This window comes from Camelus ferus, chromosome 22 (assembly GCF_009834535.1).
Source record: "Camelus ferus isolate YT-003-E chromosome 22, BCGSAC_Cfer_1.0, whole genome shotgun sequence".
Classification (NCBI taxonomy): domain Eukaryota; kingdom Metazoa; phylum Chordata; class Mammalia; order Artiodactyla; family Camelidae; genus Camelus; species Camelus ferus.
Window position 1 is genome coordinate 25,414,223 of NC_045717.1, and position 21,410 is coordinate 25,435,632.

Below are 21,410 nucleotides of genomic sequence, written 5' to 3' on the forward strand. Positions count from 1 at the left end.
CCACTGCCTGTTCATTTATTGAGCACTCACTGTGTGCCACATTCTGCAGGCACCAAGGTGGGCTCTGTCCTGACACAGCCTAGTGAAGGCAACGAATAACAAATGGAACAACCCACAAAGAAACAATCATGTCAAAACAAACAAACAAAAAAACCCACAGGAACTTCGATAGGACAGAGGAAGAGAGAATAGCTTGCCATGTTTGAGAATCACAGGGTAGAGTGGGTGAACACTGCTTAAAGGGGCGGCCAGGAAGGGCTTTTCTGAGGAAGTGGCGTTTGAGCTGAGACCTGAATGCACGGCATTCCAGGCAACAGGAACAGTAAGTGCAAAGGTCCGGGTGTAGGACTGTACCAGGTGAGTTGGAGAAAGTGAGGAGGCCCGTGGGGCTGGAGCAGAGTGAGGGTGAAAGTGAAGGGAGCTGGGCTCTGGGAAGGGGGCTGTGCAGGGCCTTGTGGGGAGACAAAGGAGTTTGGATGATATTTTGATGGCAATAGGGAGCCATTGAATATTCGCTCCCTCTAACACATACACACCTATGCACTCATGTCTTTAGCCTCAGGGTCTCTCTCCCCATCCCTTCCCGCGGCTGCCCATCTTTATCCTTCAGGTCTCACCTCCAACGTTACCCTCCTCCAAGTGGCCTCTCCCAGACATCCCAGATACGTAGGTTCCCTCTGTGATTTCTATGACTGCCCCCTAAACTCCTCTTTGTACACACACATAAGTCCATAATTTCGGAGCTGAGATCTGGCCTTGTTCCCCTGAACTCAGAGAAGGCAGGGATCTGTCTTCCATCCACCCTGTATTCCTGGTGCCTGAAAGGATGCTTGGCATGTCACAGATGCTTCATAAATTTGAGAGGGCTTGTGTGCCCTTTTCCTTACTCACCTCTGTCACAGGCGCAGGTATTAACAGAGGCCCCCGGGGCCTAGAGCAGTGTCTGGGCCACCGTAGGCTCTCAATATGTGTTTGTTGATTGACTTAACAAATGACCCTGAAGTTTCTTATACGCAAATGGGAATAAGAAGGTCCCACCTCCCAAGTGAGAATGAGGGGTGGTCTGTGGTGGGAGATGGAGCCCCTGCCCTCAGCGAGACCTCAGTCTGATGGCAGAGATTTGTTCCCAATCTCAGTGGGAACTCTGCCTTCGAAGAGCCCATAGTCTGAGAGGAGAGACACCCCAGTCTGCTGGTGGTAGCAATCGTGGTGGCAATCAGAGAGACCTCAACTCCCATCTCTGGGAGTTTACTCTGTGCCTGGCCAGGCTGAGGGCTGTTCAGGTGCCATGTCATTTAAAACTGCTCCCCCCCCCAACTCCCGCCTCTCCCTAGGCCCAAAGAGGGTGAGGGACCGGCTCTGCCCCCTAGCTCCGCCCCCAGCTCCGTTTCTCCCCCGGGGTCCCTTTTGGCTGCCGGCAGGTTTCCCTGCTTCTTCCTGATCCTTAAGTCTGAGCCCACTTTCTCAGAAAAGCCATTTCTGGCCCCCAGCTGCCCCCCTCCCCACCAAACTACTCCCCACAGCGGCCCACTAGGTATTTGTTTTCGGGCTTTTCTCTCTTGGGCCCTCGGGGAATTGGGGGGGGCGATGTTTGCAGGGCAGAACGCGAGCCTCAGTTTCCCCGCTGGTTCCCGGGGGGAGGGAGGGAGGGAGGGGGTGGTCCCGGGCCGGCGGCCGCGGTCGCCAGGGCGCGAGGTGCGGGCGGACCGGGGGCGGCGGCGCCACCTTAAGGCGGCTCTGCCCGCGGCTCCCGGCCGAGCCCCGCCGGAGGGAGGCGGCTCCGCGCGGGGCCCGCCGCCCGCGCCTCTGAAACCGGCCGCGGCTCGCCCGACCTTCTGCGCCCGCCGCGCGCCCCCATCGCCGCCCGGCGGGGGCCTCGGCACCCCTCGGTCCCCGCGACCCCGCGCGCTCTCTCGAGGGGCGGGGGACTCCAGGGTCCCCTGCCCCACGCCGCCTGCCCCCTTCTTTCTCGGGCAGCCCCCCACCCCAGCCTCTCCCCCACCCCGCCGCCGCCTCGGCCCCCCCCCGTATCGTCAAGCTCCGGCGGCGTGGGGGGGCCTCCCGGATCGGCAGGATGTACCCCCAGGGAAGGCACCCGGTGAGTGGGGGCCCGGGCTGCGGCGGGTGGGGGCCGCGGGGCGTCCGGGAAACTCAGACCCCGGGGTCCACCCCAGGCCCCGCTTCAGTCCGGCCAGCCCTTCAAGTTCTCGATCTTGGAGATCTGCGACCGTATCAAAGAGGAATTCCAGTTTCTTCAGGCTCAGTACCACAGGTGAGGGGGGCGGGGGCGCCCCGCCCCACGGGACCTGGCAGCTCACCTGGGGGCTCACCTGGGAGCCCGGGGAGGGGGCGGGGTCTCCAGCGTGCTGGGAGGAGGAAGGGGCCTCCAGGGGCGCGGGAGGACTTCTGGGAGGAAGTGCAGGTGATGTGAACGCACTGTCCAGCGCTGGGATATTTTGAGCCTGGGAAGGGGTGAGGAGGGACTGGGAGCGGGTGAGGAAGTGGGGAAGGGGAGAATCTATCCCGTCACTTTGGAAACTGGCCCAGAAGGGGACCCCGGAGGGTGGGTGTCTCTGCTGGGGGACAAGGAGTGTGGGATCTCCATGCCCTCTCTCCTTCCCAGCCTCAAGCTGGAGTGTGAGAAGTTGGCAAGTGAGAAGACGGAAATGCAGCGACATTATGTCATGGTGAGGAGGGGTTATCAGACCAGGGTTGGGGTAGTGGCAAGGAGTGCTGGGCTGTGAGTGGAAACACCCAGGGTGTGAATCCCGACTCCTGGACCACTCTGGTCCTCACTTTCTCTCATCTGTAAAGTGGGCTGGTTGGGATTCCAAGCTCTCTCCAGGGCCCTCCCTGACCTTAAGAACAATGAGATAAGGATGCTCACTCTCCTGACCAGCATCCCTAAGGGGCCAGGGTCTCTGGGCACTGCCTACCTGTTCCCCTCTTCCTGGCCTGGGGAGAGTGGAGGGGGTTCTGCTTGCTGTTTGGAGCTCCCCCTCTGGGCCCCCATGGGGCTGGGAGGCTCTGGGTCCTGCTCTGACCCTTCCCCCAAGCCTGGGAGCTGTTGAAAGACCTAGGGTCACCCAGCCCAGCCAGACATCCATCGGCACAGTGGACATTGCTGGACTTTTCCTTTGCAGTACTATGAGATGTCCTACGGACTCAACATTGAAATGCACAAGCAGGTAACTGTGTGGGGGTAAAGGCGTCCAGTAGGGGAAGGGGGACATCTGGAAGCTGTGAGTTGGACCCAGTGCTCTGACAGTCCCAGACCCAGGGAACAGGGTTCTTAACCTGAAATCTCTGGGACCAGGGGGCCAGATTTCAGCTTCATGAAAAGAAATGGACTTCTGGAGACCTTGTCCAGCAGAAAGGCGAGTGGTGGGCCAGGGCCAGGGCCAAGCATCCCCTTCAAGGAAGGCTCGTAGCAGAGGTCAACAGCCAGGCCAGGCCAAAAGGGACTTCTGTCCCAGGAGGGGTCCAGACAGACAGTCTTAGTGGTTTCTTTCCATCTGACATTGGAGATGGCTCCTGAGGGTCTGAGATGGACCCCAAGGTTCTGTCACTGTTTTGAAGGTTCTGAGATTAACCATAATGATCTGAGGTTCTGAGACTGTCCTCAGCCTCTGAGTATGATCGCAAGGTTCTGAGTTAGACCTGAAGGTTCTGAAATTGATTCCCATTGTCCAAGATTAACCCCCAGATCCTGAGACTGACCTCGAGACGGCTTCTAAGGGGATGAGAGGGACCCCGAGATTCTGAGGTTGATGGAATCTCGGATTCAGTCCATCAGGATGTTAGAGTAGATGGACAGAGCCTAGGGTCAGGGCTTCCTGGCGGGTGGGAAGAAGTGGGGGTGGACTGGGAGTGCTTGGGGGCGCCTGCCCTGGCATGCTTCTTTGGGTCTCCTGGGTCTGATGTGGGTGTGAGGGGGCTGGTCTGCCTGGAGCATAGTGTGGTCTCATGGGTGCATGAAATAGACCCCCTGGTGGGGTGGAGGGCCTGGGGGAGGGCCCTGGCCCTGGGAGCCTGGGTCTACCCTCCTGGTAGCGGATGGGAGACACACCCTACCCAGACGCACACTGCATACAGCACCCCTGTAACTCAGGCAGAGGCGAAGCACAGGCTGACAAAACACCCCCTTCCCCACCCACAGACTTCCCCTCTGTTCAGCCTCTGTGGGGCACCCCTGCCCAGCCCGGGTCCTGGATGAAATCTTCAAGTAGAGCCACGCTGCTTCCATCCTACCCTCCATCCTTCTGACACCAGATGTGTGGATTTGCCACACACCAACCACTTCTCCACCTGACACCAGCTGGGTTCCAACACACTCCCCAGAGTCAGCGCAGATGGCACAGGGTCAGGGATCGGCCCCGGGGGACTGCCCTCACTTCAGATGCCAGGCGCAAGTCCAGGCTTCTGACCAACTGGATATAAATCAGGGCTCCCATGACCCACTCCTCAGGCTGATAATTTGCCAGAATGGTTCACAGAACTCGGGAAAGCTCTTACTTAGGATTACTCTTTTATTATAAAGGATATAACTCAGGAACAGCCCGAGAGAAGGGATACAGAGGGCAGGTAGGGAGTGAGGTTTGGGGCGGGCGCCGCCTCCCCGCTTCTCCACGTGTGCTCCTCCACGTGTCCACCACCACCGGAAGCTCTCGGAAGCACTTGATTAGGGATTTTTAGGGAAGCTTCATTACACAGGCACTATTGATTTCACACTGACCATTGGCAATTAACTCAACCTCTAGCCCCGCTCCCCTCCCTGGAGATCAGGGATGGGACTGGAAGTTCCAGCCCTCTTAGTAACCTCAGGTGTGGGTGATAGGGGCTTATTGCGAGTAACACAAGGTGCTCCCTCCCCTCGCCCCTGCTACTCAGAAACCCTAGGGTTTTAGGAGCTCAGTGCTAGGAACTGAGGCAAACACCAAACATGTTTCTCTTATATCACAGCATCACACCCTGAGTGTGTTGCACCGGGTCTCCCCCTGCTTACAGCCCCAAGGCGCAGGTGAGACCCAGAGAGGGCCCTTGCCCCAGAGAGCCCTGGGCCCAGCCAGGGCTCGAACCTGGGACTCCAGGTGGAGGCCCAACTTCCTCTGTTTATGCCGAACTCAAAGCTCCTCGGGGTTGCAGTCTGAGTTGGGCATCTCTGTTAAGCGGGTCTGGCAGGCAATGTACCTGTCCTGGTCTTCTGGCTCAAGGCTGCCCTGGACATCAGGTGGAGGGCCTCCTCACCAGGCTCTCAGTCTGTCCCGAGGCCCATGCCACACACCTGCACCTGCGGTGACAGCCCCACCACCACCACCCCAAGCTTTGCAAAGGCTTATGCAAAGGGTTATGCCCTGGAGTCGAGGTTCTGGATTGAGAGCCTTCCCCCGCCAAGCCTCCTCCTGATTTCTTCTTGCCAGGCTGAGATTGTGAAGCGCCTCAGTGGTATCTGTGCTCAGATCATCCCCTTCCTGACACAGGAGGTGAGTGGGCTTCGGGGAGGGGAAGGGGAGCTGGTTGGATGCTGCAGGCACTGGTTCTGCTGGGTGGCCTGGGGGCCTGAGCACTGGCTGGGGCAGGGCTCTAGGGATGAAGGAAGGTGTTGGCTGAGGGGGAGAAGGAGGCTCAAGCTTGCAGCCTGGCTGCCTCAGGCCAAATCCTGGCTGTGTGGCAGTGGACTAGTGCTTGCCCTCTCTGTGCCTCTGTCATGAAGTTTAGAAGAGTTGATACTTACCAGGTGGTATCTGATGCTGGGTGCTTAGTAAACATCCAATAAAAGTCAGTCCTTAGTACTCAGTGCCTACATGATGCTGAGTGAAATAAGCCAGCCAGGAAAGGACAAATACTGTGATTCCACTCACAGGAGGTCCCCAGAGGACTCAGATTTACAGAGACAGGAAGTAGATAGTGGGTCCAGGTCCTGGGGGAGGGGAGGGGGCATGAGTGTTTCATGGGGGCAGAGTTTCAGTTTGGGAAGACGAGACAGTTCTGAGATGGATAGTGGGGATGGCTGCACAACAGTGTGAGTGTGCTAAATGCCACTGAGCGGTGCACTTAGAAATGGTTAAAAGGGTAACTTATGTATTTGTAACCACAATAATATAAAAAGGTGGAGCTAGGGCAGATAAAACCATAGAGTGTGAGCACTTCTTTGAAACTTGAAAAATAAAGTTAGCCCTTAGAAGAATGCCCCAAACTGCAGGACCTCTGCACCCCCTGTTCCTGCTTCTGTCTGGAATGTTCTATCTCCAGAGAGACAAGCAGACAGATTCTCCCACAGGGTGGATACGCAGGGGGCCCTCATTGTGCTGGGGACCAAAAAAGTACTCATCTTGGTTTGGACCCCATGGAATCCGGGGTTTCTGGGCTGTTGGGATGGAGGGAGGTCCCGTCTGGACTCAGACTTAGAGATGGTGTCCGAAGCCCAGGGTGGGGACCAGGTGGCCCAGAGAGACAAAGGCAAAAGCTACAGGAAATAGGGTGCAGAGGCTTTAAAAGGAGTAAATGAAGACACATGCGTGCCCTGGCAAATTCCATCTTTCTAGACCAGGAGTTAGCAAACTACAGCCCCGGGGCCAGATCTCCAGCCCACCACCTGCTTTTTTAAATAAAGTTTTATTGGCACACAGCCAGGCCCATCCATGTCCAGATTGTCACCAGCAGCTTTCCCAAGAAAGTGGTAGAGTTGAGGAGTTTCAACAGAGACCCTCTGGCCAGCAAAGCTAAACATACGTAATCTCTGGCCCTTTGTGGAAAAAATGTCCAAACCCCTGGCCTAGACACACTGTCCCAGGTGGCCCCGTACAGGAGGGCCGGGCCAGCATCCCGGCACGTCCTCAGTGGGAACAGCCCAAACCCCTGTCATTGGGAGTGCAGGGACAGCAGGGGCCTTAGAGCAGACACAGGAGCGGCCAGCCCGGTGTGGCCATTTACGTTTGAAGGTATATTTCTTTTTAAATGTAGGATGTTAAATTTATATTTAAATTTGTATTGATTTAAATTAAATTAAACAAAGCATTCCGGTGCACCGTTGCACCAGCCACATTTCAAGTCCTCAGTAGCCACATGTGGCTTCAGCATCCAGCAGCGCCCTAGGGGACATCCTACCCCTGGAGGCGGGGGAGGCGGAAGGAGGGTGCGGTGAGGGCGGGGTGCACCTGCCTCCAGAGGCTGCCAGTTTGTATTTTTTGACCTGGGTCTTTGGCACATGGCACTGATTTATACTGTGGTTCTTTCCTGGGGTGGTGACTCTGCTCCCAGGGGACACTGGGTGACGTTGGGAACGTTTGTGGTCGTTACGACTCACGGGGCAGGGTGCCTGGCTTGGTTGGAGTCGGGGCCAGGGAGGCGCCACAGTCCCCCTGAATGGCCTGCTACGGAGGAGGACCCCGCCCCATGTCAGCAGTGCCAGGCGGGGGTGGACCCTGATTTGTAATGATCGGGTTTAACTGCACTTGAATGCTTTGTTTCTTTGTCTATGTGTTTGTTTCACGATTTTAAAAGGGAGGGGAGACAGAAAATAGAAATAGTGAGCACTGGTGGGAGAGGAGCAGGGCAGTGGCCGGGAGGCAGGGGCGCCAAGCGGACGAGGGGCTCCCCTGAGCGCGCCGCCCCCCCCCCGCCCCCGCCCCCAGCACCAGCAGCAGGTGCTGCAGGCCGTGGAGCGGGCCAAGCAGGTGACCGTGGGGGAGCTGAACAGCCTCATCGGGGTGAGTCTTCCGGCCCTACCCCACCGTGGGTGGTGACACTGGGCGTGCCAGGTGGGTGGCTGGCCTGGGCTCTGGCCACCCCGGAGACCTGAGGGCACCCCCGCTGCCTGGACCCTGTCCCGCTCGCCGCTCGCCGCAGCCTCTGGGGGGGACATTGCCGGGGGCCCCCATCTGCCCCTGGCCCACCCCCCTCCTCTCCAGCAGCAGCAGCTCCAGCCACTGTCCCACCACACCCCCCCTGTGCCCCTCACCCCTCGCCCGGCGGGGCTGGTGGGCGGCAGTGCCACGGGGCTGCTGGCCCTGTCCGGAGCCCTGGCTGCCCAGGCTCAGCTGGCCGCGGTCACCAAGGAGGACCGGGCAGGCGTGGAGGCCGAAGGGTCCAGAGGTGAGTGGGCGGCACTGGGCAGCTGTGGCTGGGGGCACGGGGGAGAGGGGGTGCCTGGAGAGGGCCACCCAACTCATCTCAGTGTGAGGGAGGGAGGGGGCCACAGGCTCCCACTGCGCTGTGTGTCCTTGGGCAAATTATCACTCATCTCTGGGCATCTATCTGAATGGTGCAAGGAAGGGATGGTCCACTCCTTGCAAGGGCACTGGAAGGAAAAGTGGGGGTTCTGAGCTGGGAAGGGGGCTTTATGCCCCGTAGGGGGCTATGCTCTGGCACCATGCAATACAAATGCCTCTTTCCTTCCCATCTCTCTCTTGACCTCACCCCCACGCCAGTGGAGAGAGCCCCGAGCAGGGTAAGTTGCAGGGCCCTGGGAACTTACCCTCTTGTCTCGCACTTGCCTTGTAGCCACTCCACTGTGGCTGAAGCGGCTTCTGCGCTCACGGGGAGACCCCCACCCCTGCTTTCACACTGTGCTGCCCGCAGCCTTTTGTGGGGGAGGGGGGATGCTCAGCATACTAGGGTTTTATTTATTTAAAATTTTCTTTCTTGAGCAATTTTTGCAATTGAATGAATGAATACATGCCTGGGTAGCATCCTGTCCATCCTTCCATCATTAATTTATCCCTCCTCCACTCCATGTTATTGACGAGAGCACTGCCCAATAGAAATATCACGTGAGCCCTGTAGGGATTTTTTTTTTTGAAATTGTTTTTATTTTGGAGTCATTACAGGTTCACAGAAGGTTGCCAAGAAATGTATGGGGGTCCCATGCACCCCTCACCCAGCTTCCCCCAATTATAACATCTTGCGAAACTAAAGTGCAGTATCGAAGCCAGGAAACCAACCTGGGTGCAACCCACAGACTTTATTCCCACTTCAGGGTTTCACATGCACTCGTGTGTGTGTGTGTGTGTGTGTGTGTGTGTCTACGCAGTTTCAATCACGTTTCACTTTGTGTGAACATCACTGAAATTTTTCTAGTAGCCACAGTAAAAAAGTTAAGTGGGTGAAATGAATTTCAATAGCGTTATTTTACTTAACAGAATGTATGTAAAACATTTCAATCTGTAATCAGCATAAAAAACTCTTCATGGGATCTCTTCCATCCTTTTCATGGTCCCAAGTCTCCAAGATCCTAACGCGTATTCCAGTCAGAGCTCATCTCTGGTGACCCCCAGGGAAGGGAGGTGATGTCTGTGGGGAGATTTGTGGTTGTCGCAACCATGGCGAGTCTGCCCTGGGAAGGTCCCATTTCCCAGATGGGAAGCTTGAGGCACAGAGCCTAATAATGGTGATGGGGACCCTCGGTTTGGGCCAGGCCAGGACACGGTCTGGGGGCCCAGGGTTCCGACCCTTTCCCCTGCCTGGCCCCTGTGTCTCTGCAGAGTGCATCCCCCTCACCCCCAGAGAGTGTGGTGGAAGAGGAGCGACCCAGTGGCCCCGGGGGCAATGGAAAGCAGAGAGCTGAGGAGAAGGACCTGTCAGGACCTTACGTGAGTCGGGGGCACACGCGGACTGGGGGTGGGGTAGCGAGATGGACAAACCTTAGAGGCTGATTGGCCCTGTGGGGCAACAGCTGGGAAGGAGGTGAGGCTGCCTCCTGGTCTCTGGTCTCTGGCTCTCCCCGCACTGCACAGAGGAGTAAACTGAGGCCATGGGGCACCTCTTGGGCACTCTGCTCCATCCCCTCCGTCCTCCATGAGAGACCCCCGCACCCAAGCTTCCCTTGTGCTGAGCGAATGAACCAAGCCCCAGGATCCTAACCAAACCCTCCTGAGGAGGTGCCGGGGGCATGGAGGCAAGGGGGCGCACCCAGGGTGAGCTCTCCCTCCTGTGTCCCCCCCAGGAGAGTGACGAGGACAAGAGTGATTACAACCTGGTGGTGGACGAGGTGAGTCGGGGTCCAGCTGCCTCCTGCTCTGACCTCTGGGACCAGGAGTCAGGGAACTCAGAGGTTGGGGCCCAGAGCAGGCAGTGGGCTCTCTGGGGTGTTGGGGGGCCCAGAGGGCGTGGGGTCCTGGTGTCCCCCTCTCTGGGATGGCTGGGATGCGGATGGCGTGGGGCCAGGGGAAGTAGGGAAACCTGGACACCCCAGGCTGACGCCCTCTCCGGAGCACAGGTGGGGAAGAGGAGCCCCAGAGAACCCAGGAGGGGGACTCACTGTGTGACTCTGGGGGCGTGAAGCCCCCTCCCCGACCTCACTTTTCCCCAGCTGCTCAGTGCGGGCAAGGAAGCCCAGCCCACATGTAGCCATTGCTGTGGGCGCTTGTGGAGCAGCTCCTGTCGTTACCACGTTTCACGGATGGGTCCCCTGATGCACAGGGAGGTTTTGTAATCGTCCCAACGTGGGGCCTGCGCCCAGCATAGCAGTGGGGTGGGACACGGGAGGTGTATAGGGAGGACCTCCCCTCCCCCACTTCACCCCCACTCCTCATCACCTCCCCAAACCCAGGACCAGCCCTCCGAGCCCCCCAGCCCAGCTACCACCCCGTGTGGAAAGGCACCCATCTGTCTCCCTGCCCGTCGAGACCTCGTGGACAGTCCGGCCTCCTTGGCCTCCAGCCTTGGCTCACCTCTCCCCAGAGCCAAGGAGCTCATCCTGGTAAGGAGTGGGGGCGGGGGGCCTTGAAACTCATTTTATTCATCCTGGAGATCTGGAAACAGATGCTACCACACTAGACGTGGAGCGATGAGAAATGGGCAAGGCTGGTGTGGCCTAGCACTCCCTTCGTGATTATTTTGCTGCCTTCCTAAAAACCACCTCTGCTTCATTCAGGTAATTTTTCCTAAGTGGACTCACTCAATTGAACCTCCATAAATATGGAAAGGCAACTTTGCAAATAATATTAAAAGACAGCTCACCATCTGATGTGGGAAACAAGGATCTTGCAATAAATAGGAAATCCGGTGGAAATAAACACAGTAAAACTAGAGAACTGGCAACTCAGCCAGGCAGACTCCAGCCCTGGGGGTGGGTGTTAAGGCCTTTGAGAGATGATGGGGGACATGCCAGCCCTGACTGGAGACGTCCGTGCAAGGAAAGATGATTAATATTGGAACAACTTCTCCTTGCACATCCTGACGTTTAATGGCAGGTGTATGTAGGGATCACCTAAGAGAATTCGCAATTCATCTCTGTTTATCCCTCCCCTGAAACCTTCCCCAGACCCCTGCCCTGCACTTACCAGGGAGACTGTGGTCGGTTTCTAGGCCTCCCCTCCCAGCAGGTTGTCATGGCAACTGTCTAGGTTGGGGCTCCCAATGCATCTCCTGTGCCCTCCTCCCACTCCAAGGAGACACAGAGTGGGAGGGGCAGTGCTGTTCTAACAGAGAAGCCCCTGGTAGGTCCCTCTGTCCACACGTTGGCCCCATCCACCCCCTCTCGTGGGTGTGCAAGTGTGGCTGTCACAGAACATGTGATTGTGCCCAGGGGAGACAGCAGCCCACACAAGACGAGGATGTGAAGTTTCTTGAAAGGCAAAGGAAGTGATGGCAGAACGCCACAGACACAGAGCTTGTTCCTACATGGTGGTCTGGCTTCCCCTCTCTTCAAGGGTCCCTGAGGAGAGGGACAGCGGTGGGGGGCACCCCTCCTTGTGGGGAGCAAGGGTGCTGGTCTTTCGTCTGGGAGCACACGGCGTTCTCCTACTTCAAGGACCCATCACAAAGTTGGTTCCTTGGCCATAAAGGATCTGACAGCCTCTGACTTTGTCTATCACCTTCTCTTGTGATCCCCACTGCCTGCAGGGTGTGCCCTGGCCCCTGTGGGCACCTTACCCCAGACGTAGGAATGTCTACTGCATTCCTGATCTATAGCTGCACCGGATACTTTATCTCACACACACGCGCGCGCGCGCACGTGCGTGCGTGGTTCTTGCAACAGATTGCATTGGTTCCTGTGTGTGCACCCCTTGGGCAGATGGTCAGGTGTCCACCTGGTATCCCAAGTGTGCAGATGCTCACGCGAGCCCTGTGCTCTGCTGTGGGGCCCATTCCCTGGGGAGAGGTTGCGCCTGAGGGGGGAGGCGTGCAGACCCCTCCCGGGAGCCTGGGCCTACCCCAGGTGTGCCTGCTCCCTTCTCCCACCCACCTTCTGCCAGGATCTGTGGGCTGCAAGGCGCCAGGTGCCTGGGGGCATTCAGTCCTGCCCTTTCTCCCCAGAACGATCTTCCTGCCAGCACCCCTGCCTCCAAGTCCTGTGAGTCCTCCCCGCCCCAGGACGCATCCACCCCTGGGCCCAGCTCCACCAGTCACCTCCGCCAGCTCGCGGCCAAGCCAGCGCCTTCCACGGACAGTATTGGTGAGTGCCTGGGGGTGCTGTAGAAAATGGTAGGTGGCAGGGGGTGCTCTGGCCCTGGCACTGCCCTGCTGTTTCCATGACTCTGAGCTAGCTGCTGCCTCGCTCTGGGTGTCAGTTTCCTCGTTGTCTTGCCTCAACGAGGTGCAGGGATGGGGGGACACTGAGGCCCAGAGATGGAGAAGTGACTTACGTGGGGGCTTTGGCCCAGTGCCCTGGGAAGACCAGTTAGACAGTCTCAGGTTTGAGGCCAGCTTTGGGCATTCGCCAGCTGTGTGGCCTTGGGCAAGTGAGCTGACCTCTCTGAGCCTCAGTTTCCCGCATTATTAATTTGGGGATGACAGCGTTCTTCTTTTCCGTCTTACCTCCTGGCTCTATGCTGGTTCCAGAAAGAAATCAGCCTGGGAACTTGCTTCAAGAAGCTCCCAGGTCGGGGGGGGGGGTGGGAACAGACCCCAGAAGTCCTAGCCCTGTGTGATCAGGGCTGGGGTAGAGGGAGCCACCCAAGATGGGCAAGATTGGAGGCTAGGGGTGGAGTGGGGAAGCTCAAGGATGTTCCTGAGATGTTGCTGGACATTGATTCTAGATTTTTGAAGGATGAATAGGAGTTCAGCAACTGAAGAAAGAAAGGGAAGGGCATGTCAGCCAGAGGGAACAGCATATTCAAATGTCTGGAGATGGGACGGGGTATGGTGATGCTAGGCCAGAGCGTGAGAGCCCCAGAGCTCCCCTAGGCAGTGGAAGGCAGGATCTGAGTCCAGCATACCTGAAGACCTGTCTCTGTCTCTTCTTGCTCAGCACTGAGGAGCCCCCTGACCCTGTCCAGTCCTTTCACCACGTCTTTCAGCCTGGGCTCCCACAGTGCCCTTAATGGGGACCTCTCTGTGCCCAGCTCCTATGTTAGCCTCCACCTGTCCCCCCAGGTCAGCGGCTCTGTGGTATACGGACGCTCCCCCATGGTGAGTCCTCAGGGTGAGAGATGCCAGGAGGTGTCAGCAGGGCCCAGGGGCTGGGGGCTGGGAGAAGCAGCCAGTTACATACAGAGAGACAAGGGAATAGGGCAAGGGAGGGGAGTCCGGGCTTGATACGTGCATGTGGGAAGACGATCTGAGGGTCTCAGTAGACCCACAAGCTTAATACAAATAAGCACCTGTGATTGTGGGAAAAGCCACTGTAATTATGTGGCATTAAGAGGAGCAGAGAGCCCCAGCCTTCAGCCTCCTAGCAGATGGTGTACAGTTGTTTGCCCTGAGTTTTAAGGGACTATGAGATTCTGGTAGATTGTGGAGGAAGTGTAGCCCAGGGAGAGGACTGGCAGTGACTTCTAATGAGGAGGAGGGGGAGGAGGGGCATGAGGCCCCTGAGCTGGGGCAGGGGGAGGAGACGGGGTCTGCGTGGGCCCCAGAGGGCAGTCCTGGGACAGCTGGGCGATAGTGAACCATCCTGAAGTGAGTGTAGACGCCTCCCAAGGGGATAAAACGCCTGTCGCTGGAGTTCCCCCAGGCCCGAGGCTGGGTGGGCACTTCCAAGGGGTAAGTTGTAAAACAGGGGTCAGCAAATGTCTTCTGTAAAGGGCCAGATTGTAAGTATTTTTGGCTTTGCAGACCAGTTGGTCTCTGTCACAACTGCTCAACTCTGCCTTTATAGCTCACGAGCCACCACAGACCACACACAACGGAATGGGCGTGTCTGTGTGCCAATAAAACTTTATTTACAAAAACAAGCAGGGAGCTGGAGTTTGCCGGCCTGGTTCTGAGCATTGGAAGATTCCTCAGAATCCTTCCAACTCTGGGGCTGTAGGATTCCCTGGCCAGAGACTTCCGAGTTCCCTTATGTGAAAACCTCTGCTGTCCCACCTGTGGGATGGGCAGAGGGAGGGCATCTCTGCTTTCTTGGGGAGTGGCTGATAAACAGATGGGGGGGGTCCTCTGATAAACAGAGAGGGATATGGCCAGTGAGCAGATGTGGCTTTGGGTCACCTGCCCTGTGACACCCAGTTGGCTTTTTGGCAGATGGCTTTTGAGTCTCACCCACATCTCCGAGGGTCATCCATCTCTTCCTCCCTGCCCACCATCCCTGGGGGAAAGCCGTGAGTACCAGGGTGGGGCCCCCTGCCTCCTCTAAGCTGCTTATATTCTGGGGTGGGGCTTGGGGTTCCTTGCTGCCTTTCCAGAAAGTCTCTTCTGGAAGATAATGGGGGCTCCTGGAGGAGCTCTCTGTATAGAGAGGTATGTATCAAGCAAAGTCTAGACCAGTGGTTCTCAACAGGCGGCAGGTTTGTTCCCTGCCCCACCGTCCCGTCCCCTCGGACATCTGGCATGTCTGGTGACATTTTGGCTGTTACGCCCGAGTGCTTCTGGCCTCCAGTGGGCAGGGCCCAGGGACGCTGCCTAGCAGCCCACCGTGCACAGGATGCCCCCTTCAGTGACCCTGAGCCAAGAGCAGCAGGACTTTCTGCCATGCTGGGAATGCTCTGCGCTTACTGCTGTCCGGTCTGGTGGCCATCAGCCATCTGTGGCTTTTGAGCACTTGAAATGTGGTCATTGCAACTGAGGGACTGAAATTTTTAATTTCTTTAACTGGCCCCTGTGGCTGGTGGCTACTATTGGCCAGCGTCCCCTGGAACTTACAAGGCGTCTTCCTGGGTTCTGTATTCCACAGACATTGGCTAAGTGCTAGCTTACCACGCACCAGGCCACAGCCAGACCCCTTCCTGTTTCTCACTCTGACTCACTTTTGATTCTGTGGTGCCTTCCCTAAACGCATAGGGGCACAGATGGGGAAGGCACCTCCCTGCCCTGGAGAGTGGGGGTTAGGAGGGTCCCCGCCCCCCCTCCAGGGCGGTCCCCTCCCTTCACGTCATGCCCATCTCCCGTCCAGGGCCTACTCCTTCCACGTGTCTGCGGACGGGCAGATGCAGCCGGTGCCCTTCCCATCCGATGCACTGGTGGGCGCGGGCATCCCGCGGCACGCGCGGCAGCTGCACACGCTGGCTCACGGCGAGGTGGTCTGTGCGGTCACCATCAGCGGCTCCACGCAGCACGTGTACACGGGCGGCAAGGGCTGCGTGAAGGTGTGGGATGTGGGCCAGCCCGGCGCCAAGATGCCGGTGGCCCAGCTCGATTGCCTGGTGAGTGTAGGGCAGAGCCTGACGATACATGGGCGGGACTTGCAGGCCAGGGGGCGGGGTTTATGGGCCAGTGGTTGGGGTTTATAGGCCAACCTTGGTGAGGCTTGTTGGTCAGTTTGGGGCTGAACTCAGGCCAACCACGCGTGAAGATTGTAGGCCAACAGGGGACACAATTTATAACCCAACAGGAATGGGGCTTATGAGCCAATGGGGCGCGGCTTATTGACCAATGGGGTGGAGTTTATGGGCCAACCAAGGGCGGGGCTTATAGGCCAAAGAGGTGGAGCTTGTGGTTTAAGGGCAAGGAGGTGATGGTTTACAGACCAGCCAGGGGCGGAGCTTACAGGCCAACCAGGAGTCGGGGGAGCCTTCTCTCACACACGCTGCCCCCCACCCTCCCCCTGCCCCCTCTGAGCTTTTGTTGGCCTGGCTGGGATGCAACCCCACTCCCTTGCTTCTCTCCCCTCCCAGAATCGGGACAACTACATTCGTTCCTGCAAGCTGTTGCCAGACGGTCGGAGTCTGATCGTGGGTGGTGAGGCCAGCACCTTGTCCATCTGGGACCTGGCAGCACCCACCCCTCGCATCAAGGCTGAGCTGACCTCCTCAGCGCCCGCCTGCTACGCCCTGGCGGTCAGCCCCGATGCCAAGGTCTGCTTTTCCTGCTGCAGCGACGGCAACATCGTGGTCTGGGACCTGCAGAACCAGACCATGGTCAGGTGGGTGGCAGGTGCCCTGTGACCTGGTGCAAGCCCCTGCCCTGCTGCCTCTGTGCTGTGGGAGCGGAGGAGTGGCCTGGGAGGATGTTGGAGCAGCACCAACTCCAGGAAGGACTCTTGGGCCCTCCTCCCTCCAGGCAGTTCCAGGGCCACACCGATGGCGCTAGCTGCATCGACATTTCCGATTACGGCACTCGGCTCTGGACTGGGGGCCTGGACAACACCGTGCGCTGCTGGGACCTGCGGGAGGGCCGCCAGCTGCAGCAGCATGACTTCAGCTCCCAGGTGCGGCACAGGGTCTGGCGGAGGCGGCATAGACGCTCTGGGAATCCAGCCTCCCTCCCTCTCCCCCGGAGGCACCCACTTCCCGAGGCTGGGCAGGACCCAATACCTGCTATCTGTGTCCGTCTTCCTTGTGCTTGAGACCAGTCTACAGCCCTTCCTCTTTAATTCTTCAAAGACAGACACAGGGAAACACAAAGGACCTAAGGGGTTCCTGAGACCCTCGGATCATCTTCCACGTGCTCTTGCCAAGCCACCCCCTGTCCATTGTCACTCCTTGTGTTGCTCCATTGTTTCTCCTCCCACTGACTCCACTGAAAGCTCCTGCCCGCCCCCCGTGGACTCACCGTGGAGGAGCTCCTGACCCCGGGGTACACATAGAGGCTGATGGAGGCGTTGGGCACAGAGAGGTCTCTGTTGACGCTCTGCTGTGGGAAGCCAGGCTGAAGGATGTGGTAAAGGGGCTGGACAGAATCAGGGGGCTCCTCAGGGCTGAGCAAAGAGTCAAGGACAAGTCTTCAGATACCCTGGACCCAGATCCTGTCTCCTACTGCCTTGGGAGGTGTGAGCTCCTTGGTCTGTCCTTGAAGGCGTCCATGCTCTAGTGTCACACATGCCCTGTGACACCTCTAGACCTCCCCACTTATTGTTCTCTCTGGCTGACATGCCTTTCCCTTTCTTTCTCCAACTGGTAAACTCCTACTCATCCTTCAAAACCCATTTCCAATTTGCCCCCTCCTTGAAGCCTGGTGGGAGCTAGCTCCCAAACTCTTTTTACCTCCTTTTCTCCTTAGCTTGAAGCCTTCTTTGATATGGAAATCAGGGGGTACAGGTGGATATAGTAGTCCACCCCCTGTCCCCAAAACTCAGACTGGGGTGCATATATAGCTGGTGATTCCACTCCATTCCATCTCCCATCCTGCCGGTCCCTGCTTCATTATACAGAAACCCTACCGTATGGCTGGGAACACGTGAAACCAGTCCTTCAGTCTTCTCACTGCTGTAAACTTACAGTGCTTTCCACGTGTGTCTTACCCACCAGTTAGACTTGGAGAGGCTTAGGATCGGGGAGGGTCTTACTCTTCCCTGTGCCCCATTTGAGGTCGGATACAGACGGCTGGGGCCACTGGTCCTTTCCAATCAGAGTAAAAAGAGGCGTTGGCACGTGGGGAAAGTTCTGAGCGGGGAGTCGGAAGGCCTGGTCTTTCAGGGACTTGTTGTGTGACCTTGAGCGAGATGTGGCCTCAGCTTCCCTCCCACCATCTGCTATGGGGGCAGCTCGTGTCCCCACCGGCTTCTCCCCCTCCATCCCGCCCCCTCTGCCCCCCATCCCAGAGCTGTTGTGCGTTCAGAGCCAGAGCGGATAATGGATGTGAGGCCCCGGGGTTCCGTGTAATTCTGATTAATATTAATGATTTGACATGCAGTTGCCTGCTGAGCTCCAGGCCCAGGGCCAGCTGCCTCTCAGCGTGGGGGCTGCAGCAGGAGAGGCTGGACCTTTCCCCTCCCCCTGGCCCCGCAGCTCCGGGCACCCACTACACCCCAAGGGGTTTTTAATCCTTTCTCTTCCGTCTTTGCCCCCAGATCTTTTCCCTGGGCCGCTGCCCCAGCCAGGACTGGCTGGCCGTCGGCATGGAGAGCAGCAGCGTGGAGATCCTGCACGTCCGAAAGCCGGAGAAATACCAGCTCCACCTCCACGAGAGCTGCGTGCTCTCCCTCAAGTTCGCCTCCTGCGGTGTGTCTGCCAGGGCGGGGCGCCGGGCAGGGGCAGGGCTGCCAGAGCACAAAACACAAAACACAGCAACAGCTGAAAACCCACAACAGAGAGCAGGATGCCTGGTTCAGTCTGAATCTTAGATAAACAAGAGATCGTTCCTTGGTGTAAGTACGTCCCAGGTATCTCCTGGGACATACACGGAAGGACACGTATTTGCTAGCATAAGTGTAGCTCCTCCCAAGTATTTTGTGGGACATACTTATACTAAGCAACAAATAATTTATGAGCATAAGTGTATCCCCAAAATGTGTGGGGCATATGTATACTAAAAAGCAGCTAGTTTGCTAGTGCGACTGTATCTCAAATATTGCACGAGATATACTAAATTTTTATTTATATTTATTCATTATTTATTTATATTTATTCTTTTAATTAATTAATTAATTAGTTAGTTAGTTTTATTATTATTTTTTTAATGGAGGTAGTGGGAATTGAACCCAGGACCTCGAGCGTGCCAAGGACGTGCTCTGCAACCGAGCTATTCCTTCTCCTCCCCTTTTTTAGTATAAATATTTCCTAAGTATTTTATATGACTTAACATATACTTAAAAAAAACCCCAAATAATGGAATACTTGGGACACACCTGTGCAGCAGTGATGCTGCCGACCTGAGGTTCAGGTGCAACTGGGTGCCTTGTTCTCATCCAGCAACTCTCTCCTGAGGAGGGGGTCCCCCTTCTTTAAGTCAGTTGCAGCCCTTTGGGGCCTTGGTCCCACCATCTCAAAAATGGCGGGAAGGCTGGATCCTCAGGTCTCCAAGGGGCATCGCATGTCCACAGATGAGGGCGGAGGTGCAGGAAAGGAGGCCAGAGGCCCGAGCAGGCTGCCCCATCTCTGCCTGCAGCCCCGGCCCTAGCCTCTCCCTCCCTCCCTCCCTCCCTCCCTCCTGAAGCCCCCACCCTCCCTCCCACCCCCAGGGCGGTGGTTCGTCAGCACCGGGAAGGACAACCTGCTCAATGCCTGGCGGACGCCCTACGGAGCCAGCATCTTCCAGGTACTTCATGACTGAGGTCCCCACCCTGGCAGGACGCCAGGTGCCTGGGGATACCGGATGTGGGGAGGGAGTTGAACAGAAGATCCTCCCCACCAGTGGGAGCTACTGAAGCAGGGAGGTCAGCCCGGGGCCGCACCTGGGCACAGCCTGCTTTTGTTTTGTTTCGGTTTTGGTGGGGGTAATTAGGCTTTTGGGGTTTTTAAAATTTTTTTCAAATGTGTTGCATTTTTTATTTATTTATGTTAGCGGAGAGGTAATTAGGTTTACTTATTTGTTTGTTTTTAGAGGAGGTACAGGGGATTGAAGCCAGGACCGCACGCATGCTAAGCATGTGCTCTACCCCTGAGCTGTGCCCTGCCCCGTTTTGTTTAACTGTGATAAAATGCCTATAAAATTGGCCCGCTCAACCAGGTCTAGGAGCTCAGCTCAGCGGCGTTAAGCACACTCACACTGTTGTGCCGCCATCCCCACCGCCGTCTCCAGCACTTTCCCATCTTCCCAAACTGCAGCTCTGCCCCCACGAAACACCGCCTCCCCAGCCCCGGCCCCACCGTCCGCTCTCTGTCTCTGTGGATGTGACTCCTTTAGGGACCTCCTGTGAGTGGGTTCACACAAGCCTTATCCTTCTGTGTCTGGCTCTGTCACTGAGCGTCACGTCCTCAAGGGTCACGCCTGTTGGTTCAGGTGTCAGAATCGCCTTCCTTTGTAAGGCTGGCGTTGTGCTGTGTGGGTGGACCACGTGGTGCCCGTCCATCGTCCGCTCATGGACACTTGAGGTTGTGCCCACCTTTTGGCTGCTGTGACTGTTCATGTACAGCTCCTTGCTCGATGTGTGTTTTCATGTCTCCTGGGCAGGGTATCTCAGGGTGGAACTGCTGATAACCATTAAATTTTGGAGGAACTGCAGGCAGTTTTCCAGACTTTCCATTCCCATCAGCAGTGTAGGGGGGTTCTCTCGTCTCCCCGTCCTGGCCGCTTGTTATGGTGTCTTTCTTATAACCATCCTGCTGGACATGGAGTGGTTTTTACATTTGTTAAAGGGTTGTGTAAAAAAGAGAGAGAGAGAGACAATGTGACGCAGATTGGTTTACTGGCCAGAGCTCATTTGGACTTAGGTGAGCTTTCAGGCCAAAGCTTGAAAATTTACTATCAGATCTTTTACAGAAAAAGTTTGCCAAGTGCTGGTGTAGGTCGTTCTGTTCTAGCCTTAGCCTGCTGTGTGTCCCCATGCCTGGTGCACACCCTCTCTGAGCTTCCCAGGAAAGGGTTGTTCTCCTGTTCCAGAGAACAGAGAACCTGCTCTTCCCAGGAGCCTCATCACCTGTCCAGCGGCTCAGCTCCAGAGGACCTTTCTCTGGAAAATGTTTCACCCTCCCCCACCTCCCCGGCTAGGAGAGTCTGGGCTCCCCACTCTGGGCTCCCCCACCTGAATCCTGTCTTGGCCCCAACCTGGACCACAGGCTCACCCTTGGGGGCAGGCACTGCCCCAATCGCCTTGCCTCTTCCCTCTGAATGTCGTGCAGGTGGTCAGCAGCCTGGACCTTCTGGTGCTGGCTGGGCCTCATTCTCCCTTCTCTCCCTCTCCCCCTTGCCAGTCCAAGGAGTCGTCCTCTGTGCTGAGCTGTGACATCTCCGGGAATAACAAATACATCGTGACAGGCTCAGGGGACAAGAAGGCCACCGTGTACGAGGTGGTCTACTGAGACACCCTCTTCCTCACCCCCAGCCCAACTCTGGGGGGACGAGCACGAGGGGCCTCCTGGCCTGTGGTACCGTGAGCTCTCAGTCTCATCCTCCCCTGCTGGATGTGGGCCGGATGCTCAGGGGGACTGTGGGGAAATAAATGTATTTATCACAACTGCCTTTCTGTCTTGGCCTAGGGAGCTAGGCATCGTTATGAGGGAAGATCACTTTCTGGTGCTGGGGCTGTGGGTCAGTGGCTCTCTTTCTCTCAGCCTCTTTTTCCTTATCTGGACACTGAGGGAATTCATTCTGCATGAAATACTGCAGGGTGGACCATGAGAAATGGCTGTTGTATTGGGCCATGTGGTTTCTGCTGTGCCGTGTAACAAACGGCCCCCCAGATCTCGGCTGAAACAATAGACATTTATTTC

The 21,410-nt window shown here is 57.0% G+C and overlaps 1 protein-coding gene across 3 annotated transcripts; it reads left to right on the top strand.

The window, feature by feature from the left end:
• Nucleotides 1-1,776: 1,776 nt before the first annotated feature.
• TLE2 (TLE family member 2, transcriptional corepressor) lies at nt 1,777-21,154 on the top strand. 3 transcript variants are annotated; one of them, XM_032466007.1, is made up of 20 exons: nt 1,777-2,098; nt 2,175-2,272; nt 2,624-2,687; nt 3,144-3,188; nt 5,421-5,483; nt 7,635-7,709; nt 7,911-8,094; nt 8,430-8,449; nt 9,483-9,590; nt 9,944-9,988; nt 10,550-10,699; nt 12,259-12,397; nt 13,193-13,353; nt 14,407-14,483; nt 15,275-15,524; nt 15,996-16,243; nt 16,381-16,528; nt 18,110-18,260; nt 19,195-19,296; nt 20,892-21,154. In XM_032466007.1, exons 1-20 carry the CDS (start codon nt 2,075-2,077, stop codon nt 20,921-20,923), a joined length of 2,184 nt encoding a protein of 727 aa, XP_032321898.1. In that variant the 5' UTR covers nt 1,777-2,074; the 3' UTR covers nt 20,924-21,154. The 3 variants fall into 3 exon arrangements, with proteins under 3 accessions (XP_032321898.1, XP_032321896.1, XP_032321897.1); XM_032466005.1 differs by having other exon boundaries at nt 1,778-2,098; nt 19,220-19,296; XM_032466006.1 differs by having other exon boundaries at nt 1,778-2,098; nt 7,914-8,094; nt 19,220-19,296.
• The last annotated feature ends 256 nt before the right edge of the window (nt 21,155-21,410 follow it).

Bases quoted from the DNA above. Each gene is read 5' to 3' on its own strand.
- TLE2 (XM_032466005.1), top strand. From the start codon at position 2,075: ATGTACCCCCAGGGAAGGCACCCG. The intron at 16,529-18,109 runs GTGCGGCACAGG...CTTTGCCCCCAG, and splicing joins AGCATGACTTCAGCTCCCAG to ATCTTTTCCCTGGGCCGCTG. The intron at 19,297-20,891 runs GTACTTCATGAC...CCCCCTTGCCAG, and splicing joins ACGGAGCCAGCATCTTCCAG to TCCAAGGAGTCGTCCTCTGT.